This window comes from Trifolium pratense, linkage group LG2 (genome assembly GCF_020283565.1).
Source record: "Trifolium pratense cultivar HEN17-A07 linkage group LG2, ARS_RC_1.1, whole genome shotgun sequence".
Classification (NCBI taxonomy): domain Eukaryota; kingdom Viridiplantae; phylum Streptophyta; class Magnoliopsida; order Fabales; family Fabaceae; genus Trifolium; species Trifolium pratense.
This window is the reverse complement of record NC_060060.1, coordinates 46173081-46200173: the sequence shown is the minus strand read 5'-3', so window position 1 is coordinate 46200173 and position 27093 is coordinate 46173081. Positions and strand designations below refer to the sequence as shown.

The 27093-nt window shown below is 31.9% G+C and overlaps 4 protein-coding genes across 8 annotated transcripts; 3 read left to right on the top strand and 1 right to left on the bottom strand.

The window, feature by feature from the left end:
• The first annotated feature begins 3812 nt into the window (after positions 1-3812).
• Positions 3813-4784, top strand: LOC123908392 (heavy metal-associated isoprenylated plant protein 39-like). The gene is made up of 3 exons (XM_045959011.1): positions 3813-3913; positions 4072-4147; positions 4522-4784. The coding sequence occupies exons 1-3, from the start codon at positions 3908-3910 to the stop codon at positions 4752-4754; spliced, it is 315 nt and encodes a 104-aa protein (XP_045814967.1). The 5' UTR covers positions 3813-3907; the 3' UTR covers positions 4755-4784.
• Positions 4785-5785: 1001 nt separating this feature from the next.
• Positions 5786-7578, top strand: LOC123908391 (heavy metal-associated isoprenylated plant protein 39-like). The gene is made up of 4 exons (XM_045959010.1): positions 5786-5891; positions 6106-6181; positions 6635-6997; positions 7471-7578. Exons 1-3 carry the CDS (start codon positions 5886-5888, stop codon positions 6928-6930), a joined length of 378 nt encoding a protein of 125 aa, XP_045814966.1. The 5' UTR covers positions 5786-5885; the 3' UTR covers positions 6931-6997; positions 7471-7578.
• Positions 7579-9691: 2113 nt separating this feature from the next.
• LOC123908966 (F-box/FBD/LRR-repeat protein At1g16930-like) lies at positions 9692-14825 on the bottom strand. Of its 4 annotated transcripts, none has more exons than XM_045959722.1 (5): positions 14802-14825; positions 14609-14671; positions 10733-11682; positions 10439-10601; positions 9692-10111 (listed from the first exon to the last, which is right to left on the bottom strand). In XM_045959722.1, the coding sequence occupies exons 3-5, from the start codon at positions 11657-11659 to the stop codon at positions 10074-10076; spliced, it is 1128 nt and encodes a 375-aa protein (XP_045815678.1). In that variant the 5' UTR covers positions 11660-11682; positions 14609-14671; positions 14802-14825; the 3' UTR covers positions 9692-10073. The 4 variants fall into 4 exon arrangements, with proteins under 4 accessions (XP_045815678.1, XP_045815675.1, XP_045815676.1 ...); XM_045959719.1 differs by having other exon boundaries at positions 10733-11694; positions 14802-14818; XM_045959720.1 differs by lacking the exon at positions 14802-14825 and having other exon boundaries at positions 10733-11694; positions 14609-14698.
• Positions 14826-18868: 4043 nt separating this feature from the next.
• LOC123910061 (protein REVEILLE 6-like) lies at positions 18869-26776 on the top strand. Of its 2 annotated transcripts, XR_006810118.1 has the most exons (9): positions 18875-19161; positions 21117-21174; positions 22873-22996; positions 23079-23246; positions 23403-23504; positions 24688-24797; positions 25158-25217; positions 25511-25575; positions 26225-26776. XR_006810118.1 is itself a non-coding variant. In XM_045961092.1 (8 exons), the coding sequence occupies exons 1-8, from the start codon at positions 18950-18952 to the stop codon at positions 26324-26326; spliced, it is 936 nt and encodes a 311-aa protein (XP_045817048.1). In that variant the 5' UTR covers positions 18869-18949; the 3' UTR covers positions 26327-26776. The 2 variants fall into 2 exon arrangements, 1 of the variants encoding a protein (XP_045817048.1); XM_045961092.1 differs by lacking the exon at positions 25511-25575 and having other exon boundaries at positions 18869-19161.
• Positions 26777-27093: the final 317 nt, after the last annotated feature.

Genomic DNA, 27093 nt, shown 5'->3' with positions numbered 1-27093 from the left:
TCAAGAAAAAATGAGCAAGGATAAATTTTGCAAGCCATGTCGTTTTGGCCATTAAGACTATTTTGATGTGATGTGATGCGTATAAATATTAGACTCCGTAAATTTTTTAACACATACTATTTTGCCCATTTTCTCTTTTTACCGTTTTCACTTTACCCTTATTTTTTACTTTTTTCTAGTTTAGAAGCTCAAAACTACCGTCTCGTAAGCTTAACTTAATTAACAGGATATTACATTATATATGAAGGAGACAAAGTTCGAGTTCCGGTCATTCCACTTATCTACCTTAAAGGTGAAATTTTTAGTCACTAAACTACTAAACTAAAAAAAACCTCTGTGCAATTTTCTGGCGGGTGAGACAGTCTTGAATCATTTTATTTCGTGTGGTGACATTATCAAATCAAAGAAAGGTAGACGTGTTCGACACTTGATTTGGTTAAGTACTAATTGGAGTATTTGGAGATTGAGAAACAATATTATTTTTCGAGGGGCGGTGGCGAATGTGTCCGAGTTGGTTGACAATATCATGGCGATCTCATGGTTTTGGTTTAGTGGTCGGGCCGGTATTAAGTCTGTTTATTCTTATTCCGATTGGTGCACTAATCCTTTATTATGTTTAAGCAATTATTAATGTATTGTTTTGTATTGTAAGGGTTTGAGTACCCCTTGTACTCACTTATAATACAATTTTGCTTATAAAAAAAAAAAAAAACTAAAAACCACAAAAGCGCCATTCATAACTCTTATTTGAAATAATCAAGAAACACATAAACGTGTGTGGCAAAGTTCCTTCTTTAATAAAGTCGCTTTGTAGAAGAAAAAAAAATTAACTATTAAAAATTAGTATAAATCGTCTCATAAATATAGCTCAAATAGTAGCTACCAGAAATATTATTGAAATGGTCGGAGTTAAGTATCCACTAGTCTGCTTAAAAAAAACTAGTATAGGCCGATATCTATCACCGATATCACAACTAATTTTCAATTTAATACGACTTCTATCAAATTAATTGTATTTTTTAGATTGTGTCTTTCTAATGCATGTCCTAAAAACATACGATAAGACAACAATTTATAACTTTTAAAAGTTTTACTTTTTTATAACTTTTAAAAGTTAAAAGCACAACTTTTTTTAAAAAATATTTCTATATTAAATATTTTTTAATATACCATAAATGGTCACGTCTTGCCTTTGTCTTTTATTTTAGTACTATTTCCTAGCTAACTAAACATGACTTTCTAAGACGTGTGTTAGATACTAGTAGCATATACTTTGAGATGCAGCCACGAAACAAGTTAAGAAAACTAATTTTAAATAACACTTATTTTGTAGTATTCACTTAGAAAATGATTGGAAGCTTTTCATTTGACCGATTCCCTTTTTTACCAGTATTAGGGAACTTTCGTGAAAGTGTGAGAATGTGTTGATTCAAATTTAATGTTCACACGGTTAAAATAATAAAGTATCCTAAAATATACTAATAATAATATTTTTAAAGTTAAACAATGCTATTTTTATTTTATTTTTGATAAATAAAACAATGCTATTTCAATTGTCTTAGTTGACGTATTTCATATCACCTATGATAACTACCTTATAAATAATAATTGCCCCTCTTCATATTCCTTTGCACTTGTCACACCAACCATCTTACTTAACAACAAATGATGGTTAAAATTAGAATCATAATCATGAAATCCATTTTTTTTTATTTTTCTAATTTAATTTAATTTACTCAGTTAGCATATAATTGTATGTTGGGCTTTAATTAATAGTTCTTGGATTTTTTTTATTTAACAGAATGTAGTGTTGAAGGTTGATTTTCATAATGATAAAATCAAGCAAAAAGTTATGAAGACATAGCATCTAGCCTTTCAGGTATTTAATTTAAATTCATATCTTATAAACACTATATAATATAATTAAGCACAAATAATCTATATATAATATATGGTGAAGATCAAATGACACCAACTAGTTTAACACCAAATGTTACACCTCTCAATAACGTTTTAACTGATATAAATTTTATAAAATCCACCGCTGGATTGAAAATTTATATCATATAGATCATTTGTGTAAAACTTCAGACAAATCCAAAATCATTTGATATGTTATTGAGATATATCAAAATTAACGGTTTGCGTCTTTTTTATATGTCGTTAATCTTTATATGTCGCAATAGCATATCAAATGATTTTAGATTTGTCTGAAATTTTGCACAAATGATCCCATATGATATAAATTTTCAATTAAACTGTGGATTTTATAAAATTTATATCGGTTAAAACGTTGTTGAGAGGTGTAATATTTTCTGTCAAATTAGTTGGTGTCATTTTCGGACTAGCTACGCCACTGACGGAGCCTCCTATAACTTCATCAAATTCGGAAGAACTATAAAAACTAGGAAATCATGATATTTTACCCATTTTTACCATTTTAATGGATTTCCCTTCATCTTTATGTTATGCATTTATTAATTTAAAAGCTCAAAATCGCAAAAATAGTTACTTAAATACTCTTTAAAATAAGTCACTAGGTTTCGTCTAGTAGTGAGAGGTTTGACTAGTATGCTATAAATTCTGAGTTCGATCCTCTCATTGTAAAAAAATAAAAATAAATACTACCCTTTAAAATAATTAAAACATAACTAAATGACAAAATTTCTTTTTTAACATAATCGCCTGAAGACAAGAGAATCGGTGACGATACCTCAGATATTTTCATTTCAACAACATTTCTTTCCAATTAATTGTATTTTATTATTTCCTACCTAACCAAACATGACTTGACTTGAAATTTTTTTGGTACATTATGATTTTTCTTTTGGTACATACTTGACTTGAAATTAAGAAGCAAGAAGAAAACAATTTTTAACTACCAGTACTAACACACTAGAAGTATTTTTGTAGTACTCTGTTAAACAATGATTGCAAACTTTTATCATTTGACCGATTCCCTTTTTTACTATTAATTTTTAACTAACACCTAGGAGTATTTTTGTAGTATTAATTTAGGGAACTTTTTATATTAATTAGGGAACTTTCGTGAGAATGTGAATGTGTTGATTCAAACTTTAATGTTATTGTTCACACTAAGGTTATCAAAACCGGACCGGACCGGCCGGTCGGACCGGTCGGACAGTGAATCGGTCATGAAAACGGTTCGGTTTTGAGCAAAAATCGAATATGAAACCGACCGGAAAAAACCGCTTGAACCGGGGTCGAACCGGTGAACCGGGCGGGCGGTTCAAGCGGTTTTGCAGATTTTTAATTTTTTTTAAAAAAAAATAGGGCAAACGACGTCGTTTTAAATTTTTTTTAAAAAAAAAATGAAACAAAACAACGACGTCGTAGGAATAGGAAAGATTTTTGTTTTTCATCTATTCTTCATTTGGTTTGAATTATAAATTTTATTTTATTTTGACTTGTGATATTTTATCTTTTTAATGTGTGAAATTATGAAATATTGAGCAATTATTCATATATTTTTATTTATATATTAATTAAAATATATATTTAATTAAAAACGGTTCGACCCCGATTGAACCCGGTCCGACCAATTGAACCTTGAACCGATGAGCTCGCCGGTTCGATGACCGGTCCGGTTCTGACAACCTTGGTTCACACTTCACAGTTCACACGGTTAAAAATAAAAAAGTATCCTAAAATAATTTTAATACTAAAAAACAATATTATTTCAAATGACTTAGTTGACTTAAGTCTTAACTAAGTGTTTCATATCCTCCTATCTACCTTATATATATATAATTGCCATTTCTGTTCCTTACTTCATATCATCAATTCTCTACTCAAACTTTTTCATCAACTAGCCCCTCTTCTTATTCCTTTGCAATTGTCACATCAACATTTTTTACTTAGCGCTCACAAATTAAGTTCAACAACAATGAAGGTCAAAATTAGAATCATGAAATCCATTTCTTTATTTTTCTCATATAATATATTTACTCTATTTTCATCCATGAAGTAATTTCGTGTATTTTAGAATAATAATGGAAGTAATTGTATGTTTGGCTTTAATTAATAGTTCTTTGATTTACTTTTTAACAGAATGTAGTGTTGAAGGTTGATATTCATAATGATAAAATCAAGCAAAAAGTTATGAAGACAGCATCTAGCCTTTCAGGTAGTGATTCTCATATACATTAACTTACTTCATTGTACAAAAAAAAAAAAACCTTATTTCTATTGTGATGGGTCCATTTTCCTGATAATTGGAGGGTTATGATAAGAAAAATTATTTTATGATAAGACAAGATAAGCTCAAATAGTCATTGTGAACTTATAGCTAAGTTGGTAGGGACATTGCATTTTATATATAGGGTTCAGAGTAGAATTTTTCTAACCACTAGACTACCTGACAAAAAAAAGATAAGCTCAAATAATTTATTTCACATGCATGCTAATACAAATTGGTGTTTTGTGTAAAAACATACACCATATAACATGAATGGTTCATTATTAATTAAACTAAAATTATATTTTGTAATAATTTTGCAGGGGTTGAATCAATATCAATAGACATGAAAGAGAAGAAATTGACATTATTAGGAGACATTGATCCAGTAAAGGCAGTTTCTAAGCTAAGAAAGTTTTGTCATACTGAAGTAGTTTCAGTTGGACCTTCAAAACCAAAAGAGGAGAAAAAGTCAGAGGATAAGCCCTTTGAAACTTATCCATTCTATTATCATGTACAACAACCACTCTATATTCAAGATTTCTACTATGTTTGATATGTAGTAAGAATTAAGAAGAGAATCCTGATGTCATTTAAATAAAAAACAAAAAAGAGATAGAATCCTAGTGGCTGATTTTTACTATTTTTTATATGTATAAGAATATACATTTATAAATATATGGAAAAAAAGCAGTATATTTTATTGTTCACTGGAAAATAGTGCAGAAAAATATACTAAAAAAAATTGATGTCTGATATGTTAAAACATTAGGAATTGGACGAGATAAATTCAGTTGTACTGCGCTTGACTTAAACTTTATTTCTAAACAATTTATTTCTACACTTTTATTTTCGTCATTTACTTTTATAATTATTTGTTCCCAATAATTCAAGACAAACACAACAAAATTCAATACAACATTAATAATAATAATAATAATAATAATAATAATAATAATAATAATAATAATAAAAGTAATGTATTTTAATATACAAGGACACATGTTAATGTTTTTAATATATAAATTCTGCATGCAAGAAATATAATGCTTAAAAAGTTAATTACATAAGTTCTAAAAAATAATTCTTACATTTATTTTCTTAACATATGTTAAAAAAACACAAAACATGTATCGTAAGACACATGTTAACATTCTCCTAATTTAAATACATAATACAAACAAATCCGTCTAAATATACTTCTTAACAGACACACCCCTCCATGCGCAACTCGTGATTTAGCAGGAATAAGTTACTAGTTTTGATGGAAAATTAAAGTGTGTTTTTATGAGATTGTCACTTTTTAATTAAGTTTTGCTCCATTCTTTTTAATGAGCTACTCCTATGAGTTATCATTCATCGATCTTCCTAGAAGCTTACTATCATTCATGTTAATGATTGTTCATCTAACTAGACACTTTCTAAGAAGGAAAGATGTGGGGACAAAAATGAAGAAGATACAAAGAAAGAACCACATCATCCATCGTACCATTGCCGCGTTTGGAAACAAACAAAATTAATTAAAGTGGACCACACTACTTTCAATTCCTTGACTAGGGTTGACTTGTTACTACTTAAATATTGCACAAATCTCATCTTCACTTCACAACTTCATCTCACACTCTTTTCCTCTTCAAATTCTATACAATTTGGATTACTTGGTCATCATAATTAAGCTTCACTAAAAATGATGGTAAGAACTAGATTCATGTGTGATCAATTTCTTTTCTCCTTCATCATAAGCTTAGTTTTCTCTTAGTTTTATTCTATTATTATTATTAGGAAAATGCTAAACAGTGCCCCCGGGGCACTAGTTAAGGATGCATAACTAGTATGGAATTCCCTTTTTTACTATTAATTTTTTGCTTTGAATTGAATCTAAAATATTTTGCTCTCTTTTGTTACAGAAAGTAGTATTGAAGGTGGATTTATATGATGATAGAATCAAGCAAAAAGCTATGAAGACAGGATCTGCCCTTTCAGGTAATGTCAATTATGTCTAGTTTCAATATTTGATTTCAATAATCTTATAAAAAAAATAAAAAATTTGATTTCAATAAATGAGAAAACATATTATATATAAATAGAATATAGATTTAATTGGTATGTACCTTTAGTGTAAATATATTTTCAAAAAAAAAAATACTTAAATGGTCACAAGTGTTTGGTCACAATATTTGATCACACTCACAGAAAAATACATATTATTTAATTATTTAAAAATACACATTATTTTATTCTTTTCTCTTTCTATCTTTTTTTCAATTTTGTGAGAGTAACCAAATCAAGAGACCACACAAATTTATGAATAAAAGAAACAACTAATGTATGAGTTTTGTTAAACTCTTTGAAATAAATATAAAATAATCTAAATAATATAATATTGAGATATCATTAATTTTTTTTGCTAAAATTGTATTACATATTATTTTGCAGGGATTGAATCAGTTTCTGTAGACATGAAAGACCAAAAATTAACCTTAATTGGAGAAATTAATCCAGTGTATGCAGTGAGCAAACTAAGGAAGTGGTGTCATACTGAAATAGTTTCTGTTGGACCTGCAAAAGATGAGAAAAAGAAGGAAGAATCTAAGCCAAATGTGAACAAAGATCAAATTAAATTACTTGAAACTTATCCACTTTATTATTATCAAATGCAACAACCTCAATACACTCAATATTCCTCTATTGCAAGTGTGGAACAAGATCCTGTTGGATGTGTCATATGTTAAAATATTAAGAGAGAATGTTGTATTTTCTTATTTTTTTATGGATTTTTTTCCTTATATATATATATATATAGAGTCAGGATCCGTTGACACCAACTAGTTTGACACCAAATGTTACACCTCTCAATAACGTTTTAACCGATATAAATTTTATAAAATCCACCGTTGGATTGAAAGTTTACATCATATAGATCATTTGTGTAAAATTTCAAATAAATCCAAAATCATTTGATATGTTATTGAGATACATCAAAATTAACGGTTTTTGTATTTTTTTAAATGCCGTTAATCTTTATGTGTCTCAATAGCATATCAAATGATTTTGGATTTGTCTGAAATTTTACACAAATGATCTATATGATGTAAACTTTCAATCCAACGGTGGATTTTATAAAATTTATATCGGTTAAAACGTTATTGAGAGGTGTAACATTTGGTGTCAAACTAGTTGGTGTCAACGGATCCTGACTCATATATATATATATATATATATATATATATATATATATATATATATATATATATATATATATATATATATATATATATATATATATATATGAGTGGTTTACCATGAATTTAGATTCTCTTCAATAAAAAATCCTACATCCAAATTTAACTAGTAAAATAATGGAAACAATTGGAAGTTCATTGTCTCATGTTACATATATTTTTATTTTTATTTTTTTTTTACTTTTTATTTTGTTTACAATGAGCTGGGGATCGAACCCATGATCTATAACGTACTACCCAAATTCCTCACCACTAGACCAAACCTAGTGGCTTACCCATATATTATTATTATTATTTTTAGATTTAATAACAAATTTAACTTTTACCTTATAAGAAATTTAGAGTCGGTTAGTAAAGAGAAAAAATCCAGAGTCCGCTCATGTCACTCTAACTATGTTTAGAAAGAGGAGCTTGCGCCGGCCATAATTAAGTATCATGTCAACTAGACAATGTCCTCCAAAACTCCCTATTCAATCACAGACAGCGATTGGATCAACAGAACAATTATGAATAAACAAGAAGACAAACTTCCATGACAAATACCTAGCCAACACCCTTGACTAAGTTCACAATTTGGAGTTGCTTACAAGCTTCCTTCTAGTACAATACTCAACTCATTACCTACAGGTTTCTGAGTGAGGACATAGTGACAATCTCACAACCCGAGTGGTTCACTTACACCAATTCTCCTAAAGAGTGGCTCAAATACACGAAACCCTAAAAAACTACATCTTTGTTATTTTGTTTCAGCTTCGGTTTTGGTTACTAAAACAGGGTTAGCAGCACCCTTTATATAGCAGAACCTTCGTGGGCCTTGAACCATTAATCTTCTGCTCCAAGAAAACCTTCAGAGGTTATATTATAAAAAAATTAAATCTTTGATTCCTTAATTTTATATAATATTTAAGGTCCAAGTAACCTAATACAGCCGCCTTCTGAAGACTAATAAACCATGTGCACCTTGTTGTATAAGTAAGCACGAAACAATTCTTCAAGCAAATCTTCGAAAGATTGCATATAAAAATATAACGCTAGCTGGCGCGCATTCAGACTACACAGGTGTAGTTCCATATGTATGTACATCTGTCTCAACACTTGATGTATGCACATATGTCTCAACACTTGGCTAAAATATGTTTTTGCAAAATGTAGTCAACATACAAAAACTCAACACAAGTCACTGAGCTCATGTGGTTAATGAGTTTCACCAAAAAGGACGGATTTCGGGAGAACCCGGGTTCTATTCCTGGATGGAACAATTTCTTGGTCAGACTTTACTTACCTCGCAGCCGAATTTTGGACTACTTAGACCCCTTTCCCTAGGAACCAGAGAGTTATAAACAAAAAAAAAAAGTTGACCAATATGATTTAGTAATATCGTTAAATGTTGTACACAAAGCATTATATCAATCGTTAGTTGGTTCAATGGTGATTGGCGCTAAACTTGGTAGGGAGGACCACGGTTCGATCCCCCTCAACTACGACCGGAAGGGGGCTAGAACCACTTGATGCCAGAACTCACCCTCGAACCAGTTTCACAAAAAAAAAAGAGCACTCAAATTAATATATTTAACTTATTATTACTAGCGGGCCAGGCAAGCGCTCTAACTTATGTCCAATTAAAAAAAGATATGCCTTATGTTCTGGTGAGTTTGTTAATAAAATATTTTTACTGCCAAAAAAAAATATATATGTCTTATGTTATGGTGAGTTTGTTAATAAAATATTTTTATTGCTACTAAAAAAATCAAGGATATTGTTGGTATTGTGAAAAGTCCGACCAAAACTATGTATCTCTTTATATATGGATTCCGTAAAATTCCACTGGTTATCAGGTTTCAGTAATTGTAAACCCAACCAATGTCATCAGTAGAAAGTAACTGATATTCCACCGGACATAATCTTGTATATTAATTTTACATTCATATTCATGTTCAACATAATAGTTTTTTTAGCCAAATTGTTTTTTGTATCACTGACAAATACTTTTCCCGTATGTTTTTTATATTAATCAATGATTACTAATTATCCTGTTGTTAGTGATTATTATACTTAGGTAAAAAATTTATATAGAATAAATTAAAGTAGGTAGAAATTTGTTATACAATATTGTTAAAATATAAGTGAAATTAAATTAAAGTAGGTAGAAATTTATATAGAATTGTGCTTTGCTTTTCTAAAATTATTTGTGTGTTCTACAAACAAAGAGAGAGAGAGGAGAGAAGAAAAACACAAAGTTTTTGTACCGGTTCCTCTCACAAACGAAAGTAGTACAGTCCCCCTTGCATGTCTAAGAGAGTTCACTATAATCACAACTTATTATAGTTTTCCAAACACAAAGTTTCGGACTTCCTTGCCCAAATACACAAAATAGTTTATTAAATTGAAGTATTTTAATAGTTTAGGGACTGATAAAAAATAAAAGGAGCATAAGACTCAAAGCAAACTATAAATCTCTAAATAATGTAATACAACCTGAATTCTCCAAGATGAATTAAACATTTCTAAAGAAATAGTGTGATCAGCCACTTGATTAGCTTCACGGTAAACATGTTGCCGACAAATATGCTTCTTCAAGATATAATTTACCCCTCAAAGAAGAAATATGCTTTGCAAATTGTAACGAATGATTTTTACGTTAAATCATAAGTCTCGGAGTACAACGGCTCTCCTATGTAGTTGAACAAAGAAAAATGAAAAATTGGTAAGTTCCAATTTAAGCCGATGAAACGAAAAAATATAAGTGAGCATTGAAGGGCATAATTCGTAAGTAGGGCGGAAATAGGCTGAACAACGCTAGACTTTGTTATGCATAAGTTTGGTAGAAATGACAAAGGTTCGATCTCCCGCAACTTGTTGCTGGAACAGACCCTCAAATCAGATTAAGCGGTTCAGTGAACCGGATACTGGTTGTGAAACCAATAAATAAAATCATGATGGATCACCGTAATTTTGATATGCACTGTCGTGATACCAAACATATGATTAATATTATTACCTTGAATGATTCTACGTTCTGCAAGTGGAGAATCTTGAAGTAAGTAGTCCAATACACCTTTTGGTAGAGGCACTGTTTCAGCAAACCGTCTAACAATCACTGACTTCAATTTACTAAATCCCATTGATTCTATATAGGGAAAATCAGGAATGTGAGAAAGACCCTGCATGCACATCAAATGTTAAGACACACATTTAATAACAAATATTTAAAGTAAATATGATTAATTAATTAAAAAAATCTTGTTCAAAAAAAAATTTAATTGAAAAAATATACTAATAATTTCAAGTATACCTCAAGAGTTTGCAAGCAAAGTGACAATGAGTGTACATTACTGATCCTTCTGAACCAATTCTTCAAGGTCTCTTCAACCCCGGGTATAGATGAATGGCACAAAACGTCGATGTTTGCTTCTCCGATAAAATCCAAGTTATGCTCAAAGATTTCATGATTATTGGTAGAATTCAGACGTCCCGCGAAAGTAAATGCTTCTAGATTAGGGGCATATATTGTAACTTTGAAAGGGTTATAAAAATAAAAGCAGAACCGGATGGTTAGATTAACAAGTTTATCACTAACCAAACAAAGGATTTTCCCGTTACTTAGATTGCAATTGTCGATGACTAAAGTACGAAGCTTCTTACAATTTAAGAAGGGATTGGAAAAATCTTTATCATCACTTGAAGTAAAGGAAAAATGTCGTAAGTGACAATATACTAATTGTGGAAGGTCTAGAGTTACCGGAAGTTGAGCTATCCAACCAGATTTACGGAGTGACACATCAAGACGTTTTAGAGACCGAAGGTAAAACAAGGGGTGAAAAAGCAACATATTACGTACATCATTACGAAGGAATGTGTCGAGTTTGAATTGCTCCACTTCGTATGATACTGCATAATTGATTATTTTGGCCAAAATATGAAAGTGAATATGCCCGTTATGCTTGACTACAATTTTACGCAAGGCACTAGAGTAATCGCGGTGTTGCAAAACCTTGAGCACAAATTTCTTGAAAAATTCAGCCTTGTCAAATTGATTACTGTTAATTATCAAAATAGCGAGCGATTTCCAAAGGTGCTTCCATCTCTTGGACAAAATGCTGGTATGTACAGCTTCTTTAGTCACCAAGAATTCCATGATGTGTGTTACAATAGAATCAGGCAAGGTACTAATTATATCTACTTCTTGTTCACTTTCTCTATGCATTGATGTCTTCATCATAGGTTGTTTATCTACAATATATTCTGCAGTCATATCTAACATTCAAAGTTAGCAGCAAAATAGTCACATTTTTAAAATATTATATTTAATAAATCACATAAATGTCACATTATAATATTGTCTGGTACTTCTATAATAGTTTTTGTTTTGATTATTATGAAATTCATTGACCAACAAATATGGATGAAAAAAATTAACCCTTCATAAAATAGATTCATAAGGTATATGGAGTAATAAATAATATACAGTTGTTATGGATGCAGGATTTGCATTAGATTACGAAAGGATCGATCAGAATATTTGATCGATATTCAAATTCAATTCGAATAAGATTTTTAAGAATATATTAGTTTTCCCTAGTTTTTTTCTAAGATGATTTGTATAACTCTTCGGCCGGTCTGCTGTTCGGTTGCGTGTCTGGTGTTTTGTTTCCAATGTTGTTTTTCTAAAATTTTAGTTGATTGTTGTTGCTGATGTGCTTTTGTTCATCGTGAGAGTGGAAGACAAAAGTTTACATGATAACAAGGCTGCAATTTGAAAAGCATGAATGTGGAAGATGAAAAATTTACAATTTAAATAATAAAATATTAAAAAGAAAAAAGACAAGATAACTATCCAACTTGCTCAACCGGTTACAAGGTAAGAAATAAAAAAATGGATGATGTGGCCTTAATTGGTTGGAGTGTGTTTAAAGGAGTGTGTTAGAGGGTGTGACCCTAGTACTCCTCTTACGTTCAATTAACTCAATTTTTTGAAATTTTTTACTGGGGTCGAAGTGACAGTGTTTCATAGAGTGTTATCCTCAATGTGGACCGTTCTGGTTTACTCGCTGTTTTCCGTGTGTACGCATCGCCACTGCAAGTCCCTCCGGCGTGTTTATCATCTTTGTTCTTTCCTTCTCCGACGCACACCATTTTCTGATGACAAGCTGATCATGTTCGCGCATCACCCTTGACGCAAGACCTTCTGATGGGCAGATCATCATCTTGGCAAATTCGTTTGGTGTTGCCGTTGAAGTAAATCAGGCCTACGGCAAAGGATCCCTATAATAGGGATGGATATGAGTCTTGAATAGAAGCACCAATTATGTATAGAGTGACTGAGTTTTCTGCCAAATGGATTAAAGCTAGTGAGGAAGTTCCAAACTAAGTTTGCACTTACTGCAAACACCTTCTTGTGCAGTTGTTTATGAGGCAGATTTATATATGCTTGGTGTTAAGATAGAGCCGTGTGATCCCATGGTGGTGACTGTGTTGTTGGACCTTTGTCGAACAAAGAAGAAAGGAGGAACCTAATCATTTGTAGCTTGAGTATGATAATTATGATGAGGGTGTTTATGAGGGAGATTTATATGCTTGGTATTATGAATAGGTCTTCGTCCTTGGAATACAAGTGACAACATTAAAAAGGAGAGTTACATTTGTGGAATACTGGAGGCAACACTCTAAATGGAGCAAGCTGCAAGGTGGTAACACTTCATTTTTGAAGATTATGTTAAAGGGAAAAGAGAAGCCATTGAGCCAATTATCTATTATGTCAACCTCGAGGACAAGGTTGTTTTGAGGAGGGCGTATTGTTAGGATATTGAATAAACGGAACTCGGAGTAGTTAAAATAGTTATGAGTTGTTAGAGTAGTTAGTTAATTGAGGGTTATAAAGAGACCATCTTTGAATATTGTAATTGTGAATAGTATTCTCTATTGTGAAGGTGAAACCCTTGAAAGTGTTTTTCTTTACAATCTAATTTTTGTGTTCCTAATAGATGCCACCTGCTAAAATTTGTAACAGGGTGCCTGACTGACCATATAGAGATAACAAGACGGACAAATAGTTCACTGAAGAAGAGAAATATGGATCTGTCAAGTGCAGCTTTTAGTTATGAAGCGGTAAAACAGTTATGAAGCGGTAAAACAGACACGGACACCAGACACAGCATTGATGTACATGTCGACAGTGGTAACAATTTAAGAAAAAAGAAGTGATTGAATGTAACTACATGTGTCAGTGTCGCATCTCGGACATCTTTGAATCTAAAGTGGCGGTGCAACATAGATTTTTAGGAGCTATGGTGGATAGAATTCCAATAACCGCATTCGGTATAATACACGTGCAGATAATTGTTGATGATCCTACTGAACATATTCCGAATAGAGGGACGATTTTCTTATTAAAAGCTGGATATGAGATCAAACATACCTACTGATGTTCTGTTCTATGACAGTTGTGACCGGTGTCTGACACTGATACGACTTCAACACATGTTACTCCCTTCTATTTTCTTAAATCATTATCGGTACTTATGTTTCGGTGTCAGTCTCGTGTCAGTGTTTCATAGTTTGACAGTATATATGATGCAGGGTGTGACTTTTATTTAGTTATATTGGATGATGCTATATTATGATGGTAATAATACTACATGTGTGTATTTTTAAAGGCTTAGGTTGATGCATATCATGGAGTGATTCAAAATAGACATGGGACTGTTGAGATTCTGGCAAGAAGGGAAATTTTTCATGAATGGATCTGTTGAATGGTTTCTTGAATATGTTTCCATGTTTCTGCTAGCTTTTGTAGAATTGTTGCTATCAATTAACTACAAAGCTGATTATACTCTATATATTGTTTTAATTTTTAAGGAAATAAATTGTTCAACTTAGATGCACATGTATATATTTAGATTATCAATTTGGATCTTTAAAAAATATGTAGCGGTGTTGGTATCATGTGTATTTTACATACATTAGCGGTGTCGACGTGTCCATATCGTGTCAAGTATCTATGACGGAATCCGTGCTTCAAAGCACACTAGTGTTCAACACTAATTCGGCATTGACACTTACGATTACCATGAATGATATTTACTCAATTTATCATCAGTGTCGTGTCCGTGTCTTATTCGTGCTTAATAGGCAAAAACACAAACAAATTCAAGGCAATCAACATGCTTACCTTATAAAATAGTGATGAAATAATAAAAACTTTCTTTTCAATCTAAAGTTGAGCAAAAGTATACTGCAGAAAAACAAGTGGTAGGATTAATTCATAAAGAATTGAATTGTAGTACTATTTTAATTTCATGGCAAAAATCATAAAACAGAAATACAAAAACATACAAAGATGAGTGCATGAAAGAACACAGTACCTGAAGGTGTTTTCGGCTGGGAAGAATGATGCGCTTAATTCGTACGTATTTGGTATATATATAAATATAAATGTTTTTTTTGACTAAATATATAAATATAAATGTTATTTTGTAAGTATTTGGTATATATAATTTTATTTTTTTTAGGGAAATATTTTTGTAATGGATAATATTAAAGTCTATTATCATCAGCGACGATAAAGGAAACAAAATTATAATTCTTAATTTAATTTTTATTTATTTATTTTTTAGAAGATTTATTTTCAATTTATCCTTTTTCGAGATTTAAATTGTAAGGTTGTTTTGGATCATTAAATTTCCACCGTTTGAATGGTTGACCTAGGGAATGGTAGTACATGCACATACTCCGACATATTATAGGTTCGAAGACCTAGAACCTTCTATTAGACACTGTCACGGGAGACAGGTTTAGGCGGATTATCGCACTAGTGAAATCTGACGGTCTGCGTGTCCATGGTATATATGGACCACGCAACCATATTTTGTTTGGGTGACACGGTCCAATCCAAAAATGAGTCTTGGCTATTCCAAAATAGCAAGCTTAGGCTGGCGAAGACTAACATCAATTTCGTGAATTTATTCTAAATAAATTTTCTCTTTTACTCTTTTTTATAATATCAGACTTCAATATCAAAAATAAATAAATCAACACGGATGTGCATTCAAAAACAGTTTTTTTTAAGCAACGGAATAATTTTTCTCATCAATAAATAAATTAGATAAATGTGGAAAAAATTTATTGAACTTGTGGTGTATTTAATTATCTAAACATTAAATTCTTTATATCATTAAATGCTATATTTCTATTTTTATGTAGCTTAACATGTGCCCTTAGGGCACAAGTTAACATGACCCTTGTTATTGATAACTAGCGGGTCAGGCAGACACGTGCCTTGTGTTATGGTCAGTTTGTTAATAAAAAAATTTTGCTGCTAAAAAAATGTGTCTTATGTTATACTGAGTTTGTTAATAAAAGATTTTTGTTGTTACTAAAAAAAATCATTGGTACTATTAGAGCTGTCAAAACGGGCGGCCCGGCCAATTTCGGGCCGGTCCGGTCGGGCTTCGTCTTGTTTTCCTAATGAGATTAGTGCTGATTTCTTTAGAAATAGGAGTGATTTGCCAAATTTTAGATTCGACGAGGGTTTTGGTTGTTGTCCCCCTCATTGTACTTTGTTTCTTTAATATTTACGTTTTTAATGAATGTTGATTACTTTAAAAAAAAAACACAATAATATCACTTTTATGTTAACAATATTTTATAAAAAAATTTAAAATATTTTATTCTAAATAAATTTTCAAGTTTAATATATGGATTGATGAGAAAAAAGTTAATAAATTAATTAAATAAATTTTTTATTTTAGCATGCATGTGCGCACACACATACACACACATTTTGAAGTTACTGTAGAAGAATATTTTTGAAGATTGGGAGCTCAAAATCAACTTCATCTCCTCCACCTCAAACTAAAAGACAGAAATTTCTTTCCAAATGTCCCGTTGAAGCTGCGTTCAATTTCTTTTTTTCTCAGCCTACTATACTCCCTCTTCATATCCTTTGTATCGTCTTTAACTTCAGGTTCTAATGTTGGTCAGTATCACGATGATGTTATAAGGTTGTTGTTGGATTCAAAGCTAAAAAGATAAGGTATTGGGTTTACCAAGACAAAGTTGATCGATTTACAGAACCTACCGGACTCTCCTCAATGTCTCACTCTCCTCTTCACTCCATCCCAACCCATCACTCTCAATTGTCGTCTCTTCCTAGGGTGGTAGAGTTTTTCAACTTACTATGTTCTTCCTTTGTTGTGGGGTTTTTTGCTATACCGCTCACGGAACAGAGCTGGGAAGATTTTTTTTGACGTAGAAACTCTATCTTCTTCTTCTTTCAGAAGATTTCTTTGATTGTCTATCTCAGTTGTCAAAAGAATAGTTTTTGTATGTGTCAGAGACTCTTTCTACTCCGCTGAATGCTTAACTGGAAGCAACTCAAGCTCAACCTCAAGAAATTCCTCTGGTAGAAAGAAGATATTTTCCTTGGTTGATTCCCTGTTTTGTGTTTGTACATGTCGGTATCTTCATAATTACAATGTACATCAACAACTACCCAAGACACACTTATCCTCCCAAAAGCGTGTTTTCCCACTGTTTTTGGTCGCTTTTCCTTTCAATCAACGGATCAGAATCCACTATTGGGTCCATCTCGTGCAATATAAGTGCTTTTTATTTTTGTTTTCCTGATTAAAAAATAGTTGATATTTTGAAACTTTTTGTGGAGGAAAATGTGATCTTCAATTTTCATATAATGGTGTATTGGAGTGGTTCCTTTGTTTTGTTTTTGTTAATCACTTAATTGTGTCATTTGGATACTTATATAGTCGATGATATTATTATATAATTTGTTTATTTTAGCATGCATGTGCGCACATACACACACTAAGCACGAACATGCATACATTAAACATATATATCTTAAAAACAATCATTTAATTGATTAAAAAAATCGTTTAATAATATACATTGGTTTAACAACAAAGACTATCATCTGCATATCCAACCGTCAACTAAAAAATGGGCAATAAAAGTAAGCACCGTAAAATTTTATAAAAACTCTAAGTGAAGATTAATTTTATATGAACCAATTAAAATCAAAAGCTAATAATAGATTAAACATTTTTGAGAAAATGACCCTAGAAATGAAAGATTCAAAACCTTCTCGTTCATGCACACACAATAGTAGGGCATGTATAGAACAAATTTGCATATATTTAATGATCATCACTAAATGTATTCTAACAATCTCAACCAAAAGATGTTTTTACATTTGCACAAGAGAAATTATCCGACAATAGTTACGACCAAAACAACAGTGCAACACAATCTATTTACCGTGGGGTGAATAAAAATGACAAATCCAAAAATTAATCCAAATGTTAAGATACTAAAAAAGATAATTTTTGTATTGGAAAAGTGTACTTATATTTTGAAAAAATAAGTTGCACAATCTCCAATGCTATATTATTGTATTACTTCTTTAACTAGTACTACTCTGATTTCGTATATAAATAAAATTTGATTTTCTAGATTCATTGAAAAAAAGTAATATATCTGGTCTGTTCTCCTTGGGATAAGCTGTTAACATTTAGAGTGTGTTTGGATTTTGAATTTTTGTCCGATTTTAGATTTTTCGGCCGATTTTATGATTTATAGTCAATTTTAGGATTTTTGGCTGATTTTAGGTTTTTCGGCCGATTTTTTGGGTTTTCGACTGATTTTAGGGGTTATAGTCGATTTTAGGTTTTCGGCCAATTTATTTTTTTCAAATTTTAATAATATTACTATATTTTAATCAAATTAGAAACACAAGAGAATTGTCAATTCTGTCTAATTAGGTGTGACTTTAAAATTCCTCATTTTTTGAAGGAAAAAATCATTTTCAAAATTCTTGGAATTTCACATATCCTTTAAATTATTATCCAAACAATGAATTTTAACTCAAATTATTTTAATTCCCTCGAAACATTACTTTCCCTCATTAAAATCTCTCGTCCAAACACAATCTTAGCTCTGTTTGCTGTGGAAAGAGTCTATATTTTTTTTTATAGAAAAAGAGATTATATTATTAACTAAATACATTAAATTTTCGATAGATCTAAAAAATCAAATTTTAGTTATATAATCGGAGGAAGTAGCTCAATAACACTAGTTAGCATACGTATAAGATACCAGCTGCAAACAAACACCCAACTTTCTCTACTTATATAAAAAAGAGGAAAATGTTAACATGTGCACCAAAGACACATGTTAAGGAATCAAAAGTAGAAATAATATATTGAAATTTGTGCATTTAACTTTTTAAATATTAAATTTTTTTCTAACATTAAATGCAATTTTCTATATATAGAATCTTAACATGTGCCCTTGGTGCACATGTTAACATGACCCTAAAAAAAAAACCTAACATCTCTTGTAATATACATCGTGGCATTCAACCATTGGTCAAATCTCGCACCAAACACCAAATCGCATTACATTACATCAACAACACAACGACCTTAACATCTCTCTCTCTCTCTCCCCAAAAAACCCGTAATTGTCACCCACTTTCTCTCTCTAAAATCTTCCAATGGTATCCAAAAACCCGAACCCGCCCGAAGGTTTCTGCTTGGATCCGAATCCCACGGCTCTACCCGGTTTCGGCCCCTTCGCTTCCGTTTCCGCCGCCGCCAACTCTTCCGATGATGCCTCCAAGAAAATTCGCAAACCATATACTATAACTAAGTCTAGAGAGAATTGGACTGAACCTGAACATGACAAGTTCCTTGAAGCTCTTCAACTGTAATGTTTTCACTTCTTTTTTTTCTTTCACATTTTTATTACTTTTTTTTTTTTTTGCAAATGGAAATTTTGGTATTGAATTGTAGTGTTTTAGTTGAGAATTTGGTTAGTGTAGTATGAGTGTGTGGTTGTGAGTGTTCAGTAATAGTTTTGTGAGTTTTAGGTGGTGAATTGGTGCAAAGGTGTGGAATTAGGGTTTTTGAATTGGGGATTTTTTTTTTATGAATTTGAAGATGTTACAGTGGAAAAGGTAAATGGGTAAGGGTGAAGTTTGAATTTTTTTAATGCTTAGTTAATAGAGTGAAACAATAGTGAAGGAAATGCTTGGTTTTAAACCAAAACATTGGGCCCAAGTGATTAATGAATTCCCACAGGACGAATTGTTCGGGAGAATCCGAGTTCAATTTCTGGTGGGAACACCGGATTTTACTTACCTTGCGACTGAACTCTGAATTACCCCCACCCCCCCCCCCCCCCCCCCCCCCCCCCCCCCCCCCTTTCCTCTAGGAACCAAAGTAGTTTGCTAATGTCAATGATAGCATAGTTTCTTATTAGAAAGGATGAAGATGTGTGAGTTGTTTTGTCAGAGAGTATAAAAAATGATTTAGAGATGGTTACTTGTTCTTTTTTGTAAGTTTACATATTTATTTTGTTATTATGGTCTCAATTTGAATACAACTTTTGGTTCAAACTCTGTGTCGTGTGTATGCCATGTTCAAAGAGATGAATTTGAGATATCAATTGGACAAGTTATAGAATAAGGATTGAGAGGTTGATTTTCAGTTGTTAAAGAAAAGCAATGGGGAAATTATCATTGGCTTTATACTAGTACTAGAATGGCACTTAAAACTGTATTCGAGCAACCTGTAAATTCTATTCCATTTCAAATGGAATCATTGGGATACTTATAGTGTATGTTTGAACAGTTGTAAATGGTTTCCTGTTTCCCAGATGACCAGAAGTACCTTCCCCTATCTCGGTGACACTAGGTCAAGTTGGAGTTGGCTGTTTTGAATTATATACTATTTTCATTTTGATATTTCCACTTTTAATTAGAAAGAAAAACTTGTTTTACATTATGAAAATAAATGAACAAGGGGGACTAGGTATAATTGGACCTAGTTGTATTGATTATGGCATCTAGATAAAGTTTATATTTGGAAAACATCTAAAAATAAAAGGATTGACTAATTAATCTATAGCAACATTCAGAATGTTATGGAGATTCAGATTACTTAGAATGTTTATATGTTGAAAATGTGTATCTTGTATACATGGGATTTGGAATTGTAGTAACATAGTAAATATATTATTAATCTTCCATTATACAACACAAAATGACCTGAAGCCATGTTATCTGGATACTTCTTACTATAATTTTATGTGTCATTCTTAGGAAGATTTTTTTTTCCTTTTTTGTAGAAGAAAATATGATCAAAATAAAAAATAGAAAATACATCTACGAAAATTGAGAATCCCTCCCTCCTGAAAAGTAATAAGAGGAGACAAGTAAGCCAAATTGGCTATAAAATGCAACGCTGTGTATCTCTTTGCCTCTCAGTAATAGAACTTCTTTGAAACGTCTGTAGGCACCAAAGAGAGCCGGAAACACAACACTTTCTAGTAATAAATGTAGATGTCGTGTCGATAAAAACTTCATCTCAACCTTCACGACCTCTCTTGAAAATATATGCACTTTTTTCTAACCATATACACATTGAATTATAATTGATTTACTTTATTTATCACGATAACTTGAGAGAGTGCTGTAAATCATTGCATTCTTTTGGTAGAGGGCTTTCATGGCTTCATTAAAAGGTCAAAACTAATTGCTTTCGTTAAATGAAATAGTGTTTCAAATTAATGCTGAATGTGGCTCTTCCTATCCTTTTTGTTCTTGGCGTGCCATTTTGTATTATCCTCAAATTTATTTGTTCCTTTATTTCTGTATCCAGGTTTGACCGTGACTGGAAAAAGATTGAAGCATTTATTGGATCAAAGACCGTTATACAGGTAATTTCAAATGGGAATTAAAATCTTTACCAGAAGTGCATCATTATATTTAATGAGTTAAGTGTAGACTCTAGACCTTTTGTTTTAGTTTGCAACATGTAAGTATTCCCTCTTCTCATTTTCTTTTACAATTTTTTGTTCAGTGTTTTGGGAGGGAAGTAAACAGAGCCATGGGAAGAAAAATGGGTTTTCACTGATAAGTATGAGTTCATGTGATATATAATGTTCCATGTTAATTTTTCTTTAAAAAAGGTAGGAGTAGGAGAAAACCCATGATCATTCTTGTAACTTGATTAATTGGTTATGTTGATTTCAAATTTATCCCATGGATGGAACCAAAGCATGTTGGAAAGTACATGTCAAAAGTCATATCTTTTCCCATATTCTCATTGTTTTCTCATGTCACCCTCCTTGACATATCATACCCCATTGCTCTAGTAGGAATGGTTTTTTCGACCACTGGTCCATAAAAAACATAAGCTTTTATCCTGATTTTTTACTAGTGATAAGGTTTTTGTTGGTTATGGTTATCTGATTCATTTTAAAATTCATTAAGGTATGATATGAGTTCCTGATTATAGTATAAATTGCAGAATATTGAGAGTCTATACTTTTTATGCTGATACTTTCCGAACTCTCTCGAGTGACAACGCGTCTTTCTCACTCTTCTTTTTTCTATAGCTAACATTCCCTGTTTTCATAATTATCTCCTTAACTCCTCTACTGACTAACTCGCTCACTAGGGATTATCTATCCCTCCGTAGAATTTCACTTTGTCCTCATGGTGAATAGGTTGTAGTTGTTAAAAAACTTAAAATTCTGTAAGCGTCCCCCGAATGCTATAGTTACCAGTTCAATCAAAACCTCCTTTGCACAGTTGACCGTACAAAAGTCATGAGATTTTGCACAGTTGAATTGCCCGCTTTCAGCTCCCTTGTTCTGTGAGTGCTCACCCATGTGTGAATGATGGGAAATGTCCCAACTGGATAATGTCAATATATAGAATAGAGAATTTGTTAAGGAAGTTAGATGGTTAGTAATTTGATAAGTTAGAGAGTATCATGTATAAATATGAGAGTACAAGGATAGCTAATAGGATTGAAAGAGATGATACTAAAGGTATACAATTAAGATATAACCTCGCGCTCAATACTACCCTAAAGAAGCACTCTCCTTTCGCTAGAGCTTTCTCTAGTCACAATTTGATTATTCAAAGCCATCCTCCTCTCTACCAATTGAGGGCTACATAAAAACTTTCTCAGAATAACCAAATAACAACTTTTTAACAACCACGTAACAAACTTATAAACTTACTAACTAATTTCTAACTATACCATCCTCCGCTCTTAATTACTCTAATTATGCAATATTGTATATACTAACAAGTAAAACCTCTGACAAGAATTAGATCATGTCAAACAGAAGACATCAATTGCAGGTAACAATATTAGTATTTTTTCCACAAACATGTTACAAAAATATTTTATGTTATTTATTGATTAAGTGTCCACTAAAGTTGTCAAATGATTCGGCTTGCAAATGATTGAGTGTCAACAGTGGAGATGACTTGAAAGATATGAATGTATATGAATGTTTGCGTTTTGGGCTTGTGTTGTGGTATTATTTTCGATGTTTCAATGTGGTATGCACACATTATGTTAAGAAGGACTAAAACAATGCTCTCTGCTGACTATGTAGATACGTAGCCACGCACAGAAATACTTTCTGAAGGTTCAGAAGAGTGGAGCAAATGAACATCTTCCTCCACCCAGGCCTAAAAGAAAAGCTGCGCATCCATATCCTCAAAAAGCTTCCAAAAGTGGTAATTATCTTTCACCATATTTATTTCTGTGAAATATTATAATTGCAGTTCTTTCTAATGATTTGTATTTGATATTTGACAGCTCCTGTACTTCCACAAGTACCAGGATCTATTCAATCTTCATCGGCTTTGCTTGAACCTGGATTTATACTGAAGCATGAATCCACACCAATGCTTGAAACTCCTATTATGAACACTGTGGTGTCTTCATGGTCAAACCACCCGTTACAAAATACCAATTTATTGCAAGGTATTTAATGCTACAATTTCTGGAGTTCAGATTTTTCTTCCAAATCTTTTTCTATGAAAATAATTGACATAGTTTATTCAAGATATTAGAAACTTGTAACCCCCAAAAGAAAATACTGACTACTTTCTTGTGCTTGCAATGTCATGTCTATTGCAGTGCCAACAGTAAATAATTCTTGCAGTAGCAGTGAAAGTACTCCTAAAGTGTGGCCTGTTGGTGAATCTAATAGTCAAGGGAATAAAATCCTTCCACTGAGAGGCAAGGCTTTAATGATTTACCTTTACAATTTCAGTTGACTTTCGTTTGTGGTTTCATGTATGCACAACAAAGTTATGTTATATAACCATGTATGTTTTGCTGTTCCCCCAATTTCTTATACAAAAGCTATGTCATGTGGGTTCTTACTAGTAATTGAATTCACCCATCTTTTTTGACAAGTGTTGAGATCTCTGTTATGCTAGCCACATTAGTCGTATCAGATGTTCAATCCCGAGTTTCGAAAAGTAGTCTCACATCGACCAGAGACATGCGCTAGGCAATGCTTATAAAAAATTAAAAATGGGGAATTCTCACCATTTAGCTGATTTTGTAAGGTTAAGATAGACTAAAAACATATCAAAATCTTTTGTAGACCCGTTCAGGCCTGCCTTATCCACCAACATTGGCTAGAAATTTGGCCTAAAAATGGCTTTTACAGACTTTGACAATGACAAGCCAATTTTGTAGGTTGAGTTAGGCTATAAGTCCAAAATGTAATCAAAGCGTGTCTTAGACCTCTTATTGTGCCAAGATCTTTGTTATTCCACCCCCATTTTTCCATGCTCTAAATGTCTAGTCTTGGATGTCAGATTGTGTTTTAAAATATTTATTGTTTCACTAACATCAGTCCATGCCTTAGATGTTCAGTTTTGAGTGTGAAGGAAGGTTTTGGGCAGTTGTGGACTCACAAAGTCAGTTTTGTGGAGTTGAGTTAGGCCCAAAATCTATGATCTTGTACACCAAAATATTTACTCGATCTGTGATTTAACTTCAAGGTCAAAAGATATGTCTATTGAGCTTTTATTTGAATTCCACCACGTTCCACTAATAATGATAATACAAATATTATGTTCCACTAATAATGATAATACAAATATTATGTTTCGTGAATTTCTATTTTTGGATAGCTACATTTCATGCAAATGTGTTCTATCTTTGGATAGCTACATTTCATGCAAATGTGTTTTATCTTTGGATAGCTACATTTCGTGCATTTGTTATCCCTCCCTGGAAGTCATGATCTCTTGTGTTTTATCATGACAGGCAGGCTCCCGCTAAATACTTTTTCTTTCTGTTTTCTCATAATACTAGTTCCTTTTTACCATATTGTTAACTCTTATATATACTATATTCTTGATAAATTAATTAGCATTTTAATGATTTTTATTTATTTCTAATGCAGTTCTTCCAGATTTTTCTCAAGTGTACAACTTCATTGGCAGTGTATTTGACCCAGAGGCAACTGAGCATCTACAGAAACTTAAACAAATGGACCGTATAGATGTTGAGACGGTATTGTTATTCTGATCAGCTGATCAATTATTTTTTTAAATGCTTTCAACTGATAATAGTTACTTTCTGTTCAGCACCGACACTTTAGATTGAAAGTGTGTCCGGTATATGACACACGTTTGTGTCGACACCAACACATGTGTATCTGTTCAATCACCTACATTTTCTCAAATTATAACTAGTATCTACATGCCAGCGCCGTGTTGTGTCATGTATTTGTGTCAATGCTTCATAACTACTTTTTGAAATGACAGTAAATGATCTTTAGATGAATTTGTAAATGTGTTTTGTGTTAATTGTGTAAATGAATTTTGTGACTATTAAAAAGTACTAACAATTGTGTTATGTTGGCTCTTTTAGGTGCTTTTGTTGATGAGAAATCTGTCTATCAATTTAACTAGCCCAGATTTTGAGGATCATGTAAGTACCGTGCCACTGATCTTTAGATTGTTAAAAAATATCTTTCTAGTCTCGATGAGTATATGCCTGTATTAGACCCTTGTAGAAGCACCATAAATAAGAGTTTATTATGGTATAAAATTATTAGGTCATTTTTTTGTTTTACTTTTCAGTCTGAATTAAAGTATGATTTTTGGTAGTGCTATCTCAAGACATCATCTAATCTGTAACTTTATCCTCTACACTGAAATTAATTTTGATGTATAAATAATGATAAATTGCACTCAACTCCCATCTATTTTGTAAAATTATAGGGGGGTGTATAATTTAAGTAGACCCGAGGGGAGGTGATGCGTCATTTCAGTATACCTCAGACGAGGTGAGTGCAATCTCCCCTAGAAATAAGTATCAATGCTATTTATTAACCACTTATTGGACACAATTTGGCTAGTGGTGCTTAATTTTCTAAAACAGGTTTCCTTTGGCAAGGTAAACCTTAGTGTCTTAGTCGTAGTTTTCTGGGTACTTATGTTTTATGTTGTCATGGTTCTTAATATACTACAAGGCATCCACCTTGTCTTCGACATTTTGCTTCTTATCCTACTATTTGTCATATCCATTCTTATGCAACTTGAGCTGAAATCCCTGAAGAAACACAAAACTCACTAGTCACTAGCATCAATTCTTTGACTTCACAGTATGAAGGTTCTGAATTTAATGTTTATTTGGTATAATGAATGCATTTGGTAGCTAGCTTAAGACACACACACACACACATACACGCACACAACAAAACCCACATAGTATGGGCTGTGGATTCATCTCCAGTATAGTTTCAGTACGAGAGAGAAAGACATATCAAATTATTATTTTTAAAATACTAGTATTTCTATTGTCGTGTTTGTATGATCGTTTAGCATATTAACTTCATTAGTTTAAAAATTGTCACTAATATTTGCGATAAAGACTCTACATATGTATCTGCCCTTTCCCTGATGACTGATGAAGATGCTTCGTATTTCATGCAGAAGAAGCTGCTTTCATCCTATGAAGTCGATCATGAGACAAATAACTATCTCAATCCAGATAGACTGATACACGACGAACACTTGAAGAGTGCTGCTACTTAATAGATGGGGTTGGATTCATAAGATTGGTTCATTTTTCAGCAAATGAATTCCATAATGTTGTATTAGGTAAAATGCATTGGAAAGTCAAGAAGCTGAAAGGTTCCAGTCACAAGATCTTGTACTAGTTTGTAATTGCTGTTAGCAGCTAAGAAAAGCCTTGATTCTCTTCATTCATTTTTATGTCGTGTATATATCAAACAACCTTGATATAAAAGACAATAAAAATGTAGAAATGTATAGTTTTTCTAGTTATGAGAAGGTTCCACTACAAATTAAAATTATTAAGCTTTGTTAAACAGGCTCAAAGACTACCTCATTATATATAGAAAAACGGAGGTAAATCAACTAGAGTTTGTTCCTACCAGCATTGCTACAAAATGACAATTATTTGTACTCAGGGTTTTTTTTCTTCTTTCAATGTAATCGAATTCAAGTTTTTAAGGGCAAATAGTTCATTATTATCCGTGAAGGTATATTTCGTTATTACTTTAGTTTCTGAAAATATTAAAATTTGAAAAACGTTCATATCCATATTATCTCTTTTGTTAATAATTTTATGGACTAAATTAACAGAAGTACATTTGAAGACTAAATTTTATTTACTTAAAAACAAACAAATTTGTGGACTAATATGACTAATAAAAGAATACTTAGTGAATTTTTGAATATGGGAATCAAATGTTACAACGAGTAATATTTTTCGGATCAAATGATGGTTGGTCCAAGTTTTTAAGGTTGACAATTTGTAAAAAACATCAAAGAGAAAT

What these genes read in the sequence shown, in the direction of transcription:
- LOC123910061 (XM_045961092.1), top strand. Translation starts at nt 18,950, where the DNA reads ATGGTATCCAAAAACCCGAACCCGCCCGAAGGTTTCTGCTTGGATCCG. An exon ending in GATCAAAGACCGTTATACAG is followed by an intron (nt 21,175 to 22,872) that starts GTAATTTCAAAT and finishes CTGACTATGTAG; the next exon opens with ATACGTAGCCACGCACAGAA. An exon ending in AAATACCAATTTATTGCAAG is followed by an intron (nt 23,247 to 23,402) that starts GTATTTAATGCT and finishes TGTCTATTGCAG; the next exon opens with TGCCAACAGTAAATAATTCT.
- LOC123908966 (XM_045959719.1), bottom strand. Translation starts at nt 11,692, where the DNA reads ATGACTGCAGAATATATTGTAGATAAACAACCTATGATGAAGACATCA. An exon ending in TTTGCTTGCAAACTCTTGAG is followed by an intron (nt 10,602 to 10,732) that starts GTATACTTGAAA and finishes ATGTGCATGCAG; the next exon opens with GGTCTTTCTCACATTCCTGA. An exon ending in AGAACGTAGAATCATTCAAG is followed by an intron (nt 10,112 to 10,438) that starts GTAATAATATTA and finishes TCAACTACATAG; the next exon opens with GAGAGCCGTTGTACTCCGAG.
- LOC123908391 (XM_045959010.1), top strand. An exon ending in GACAGGATCTGCCCTTTCAG is followed by an intron (nt 6,182 to 6,634) that starts GTAATGTCAATT and finishes ATTATTTTGCAG; the next exon opens with GGATTGAATCAGTTTCTGTA.
- LOC123908392 (XM_045959011.1), top strand. An exon ending in GACAGCATCTAGCCTTTCAG is followed by an intron (nt 4,148 to 4,521) that starts GTAGTGATTCTC and finishes ATAATTTTGCAG; the next exon opens with GGGTTGAATCAATATCAATA.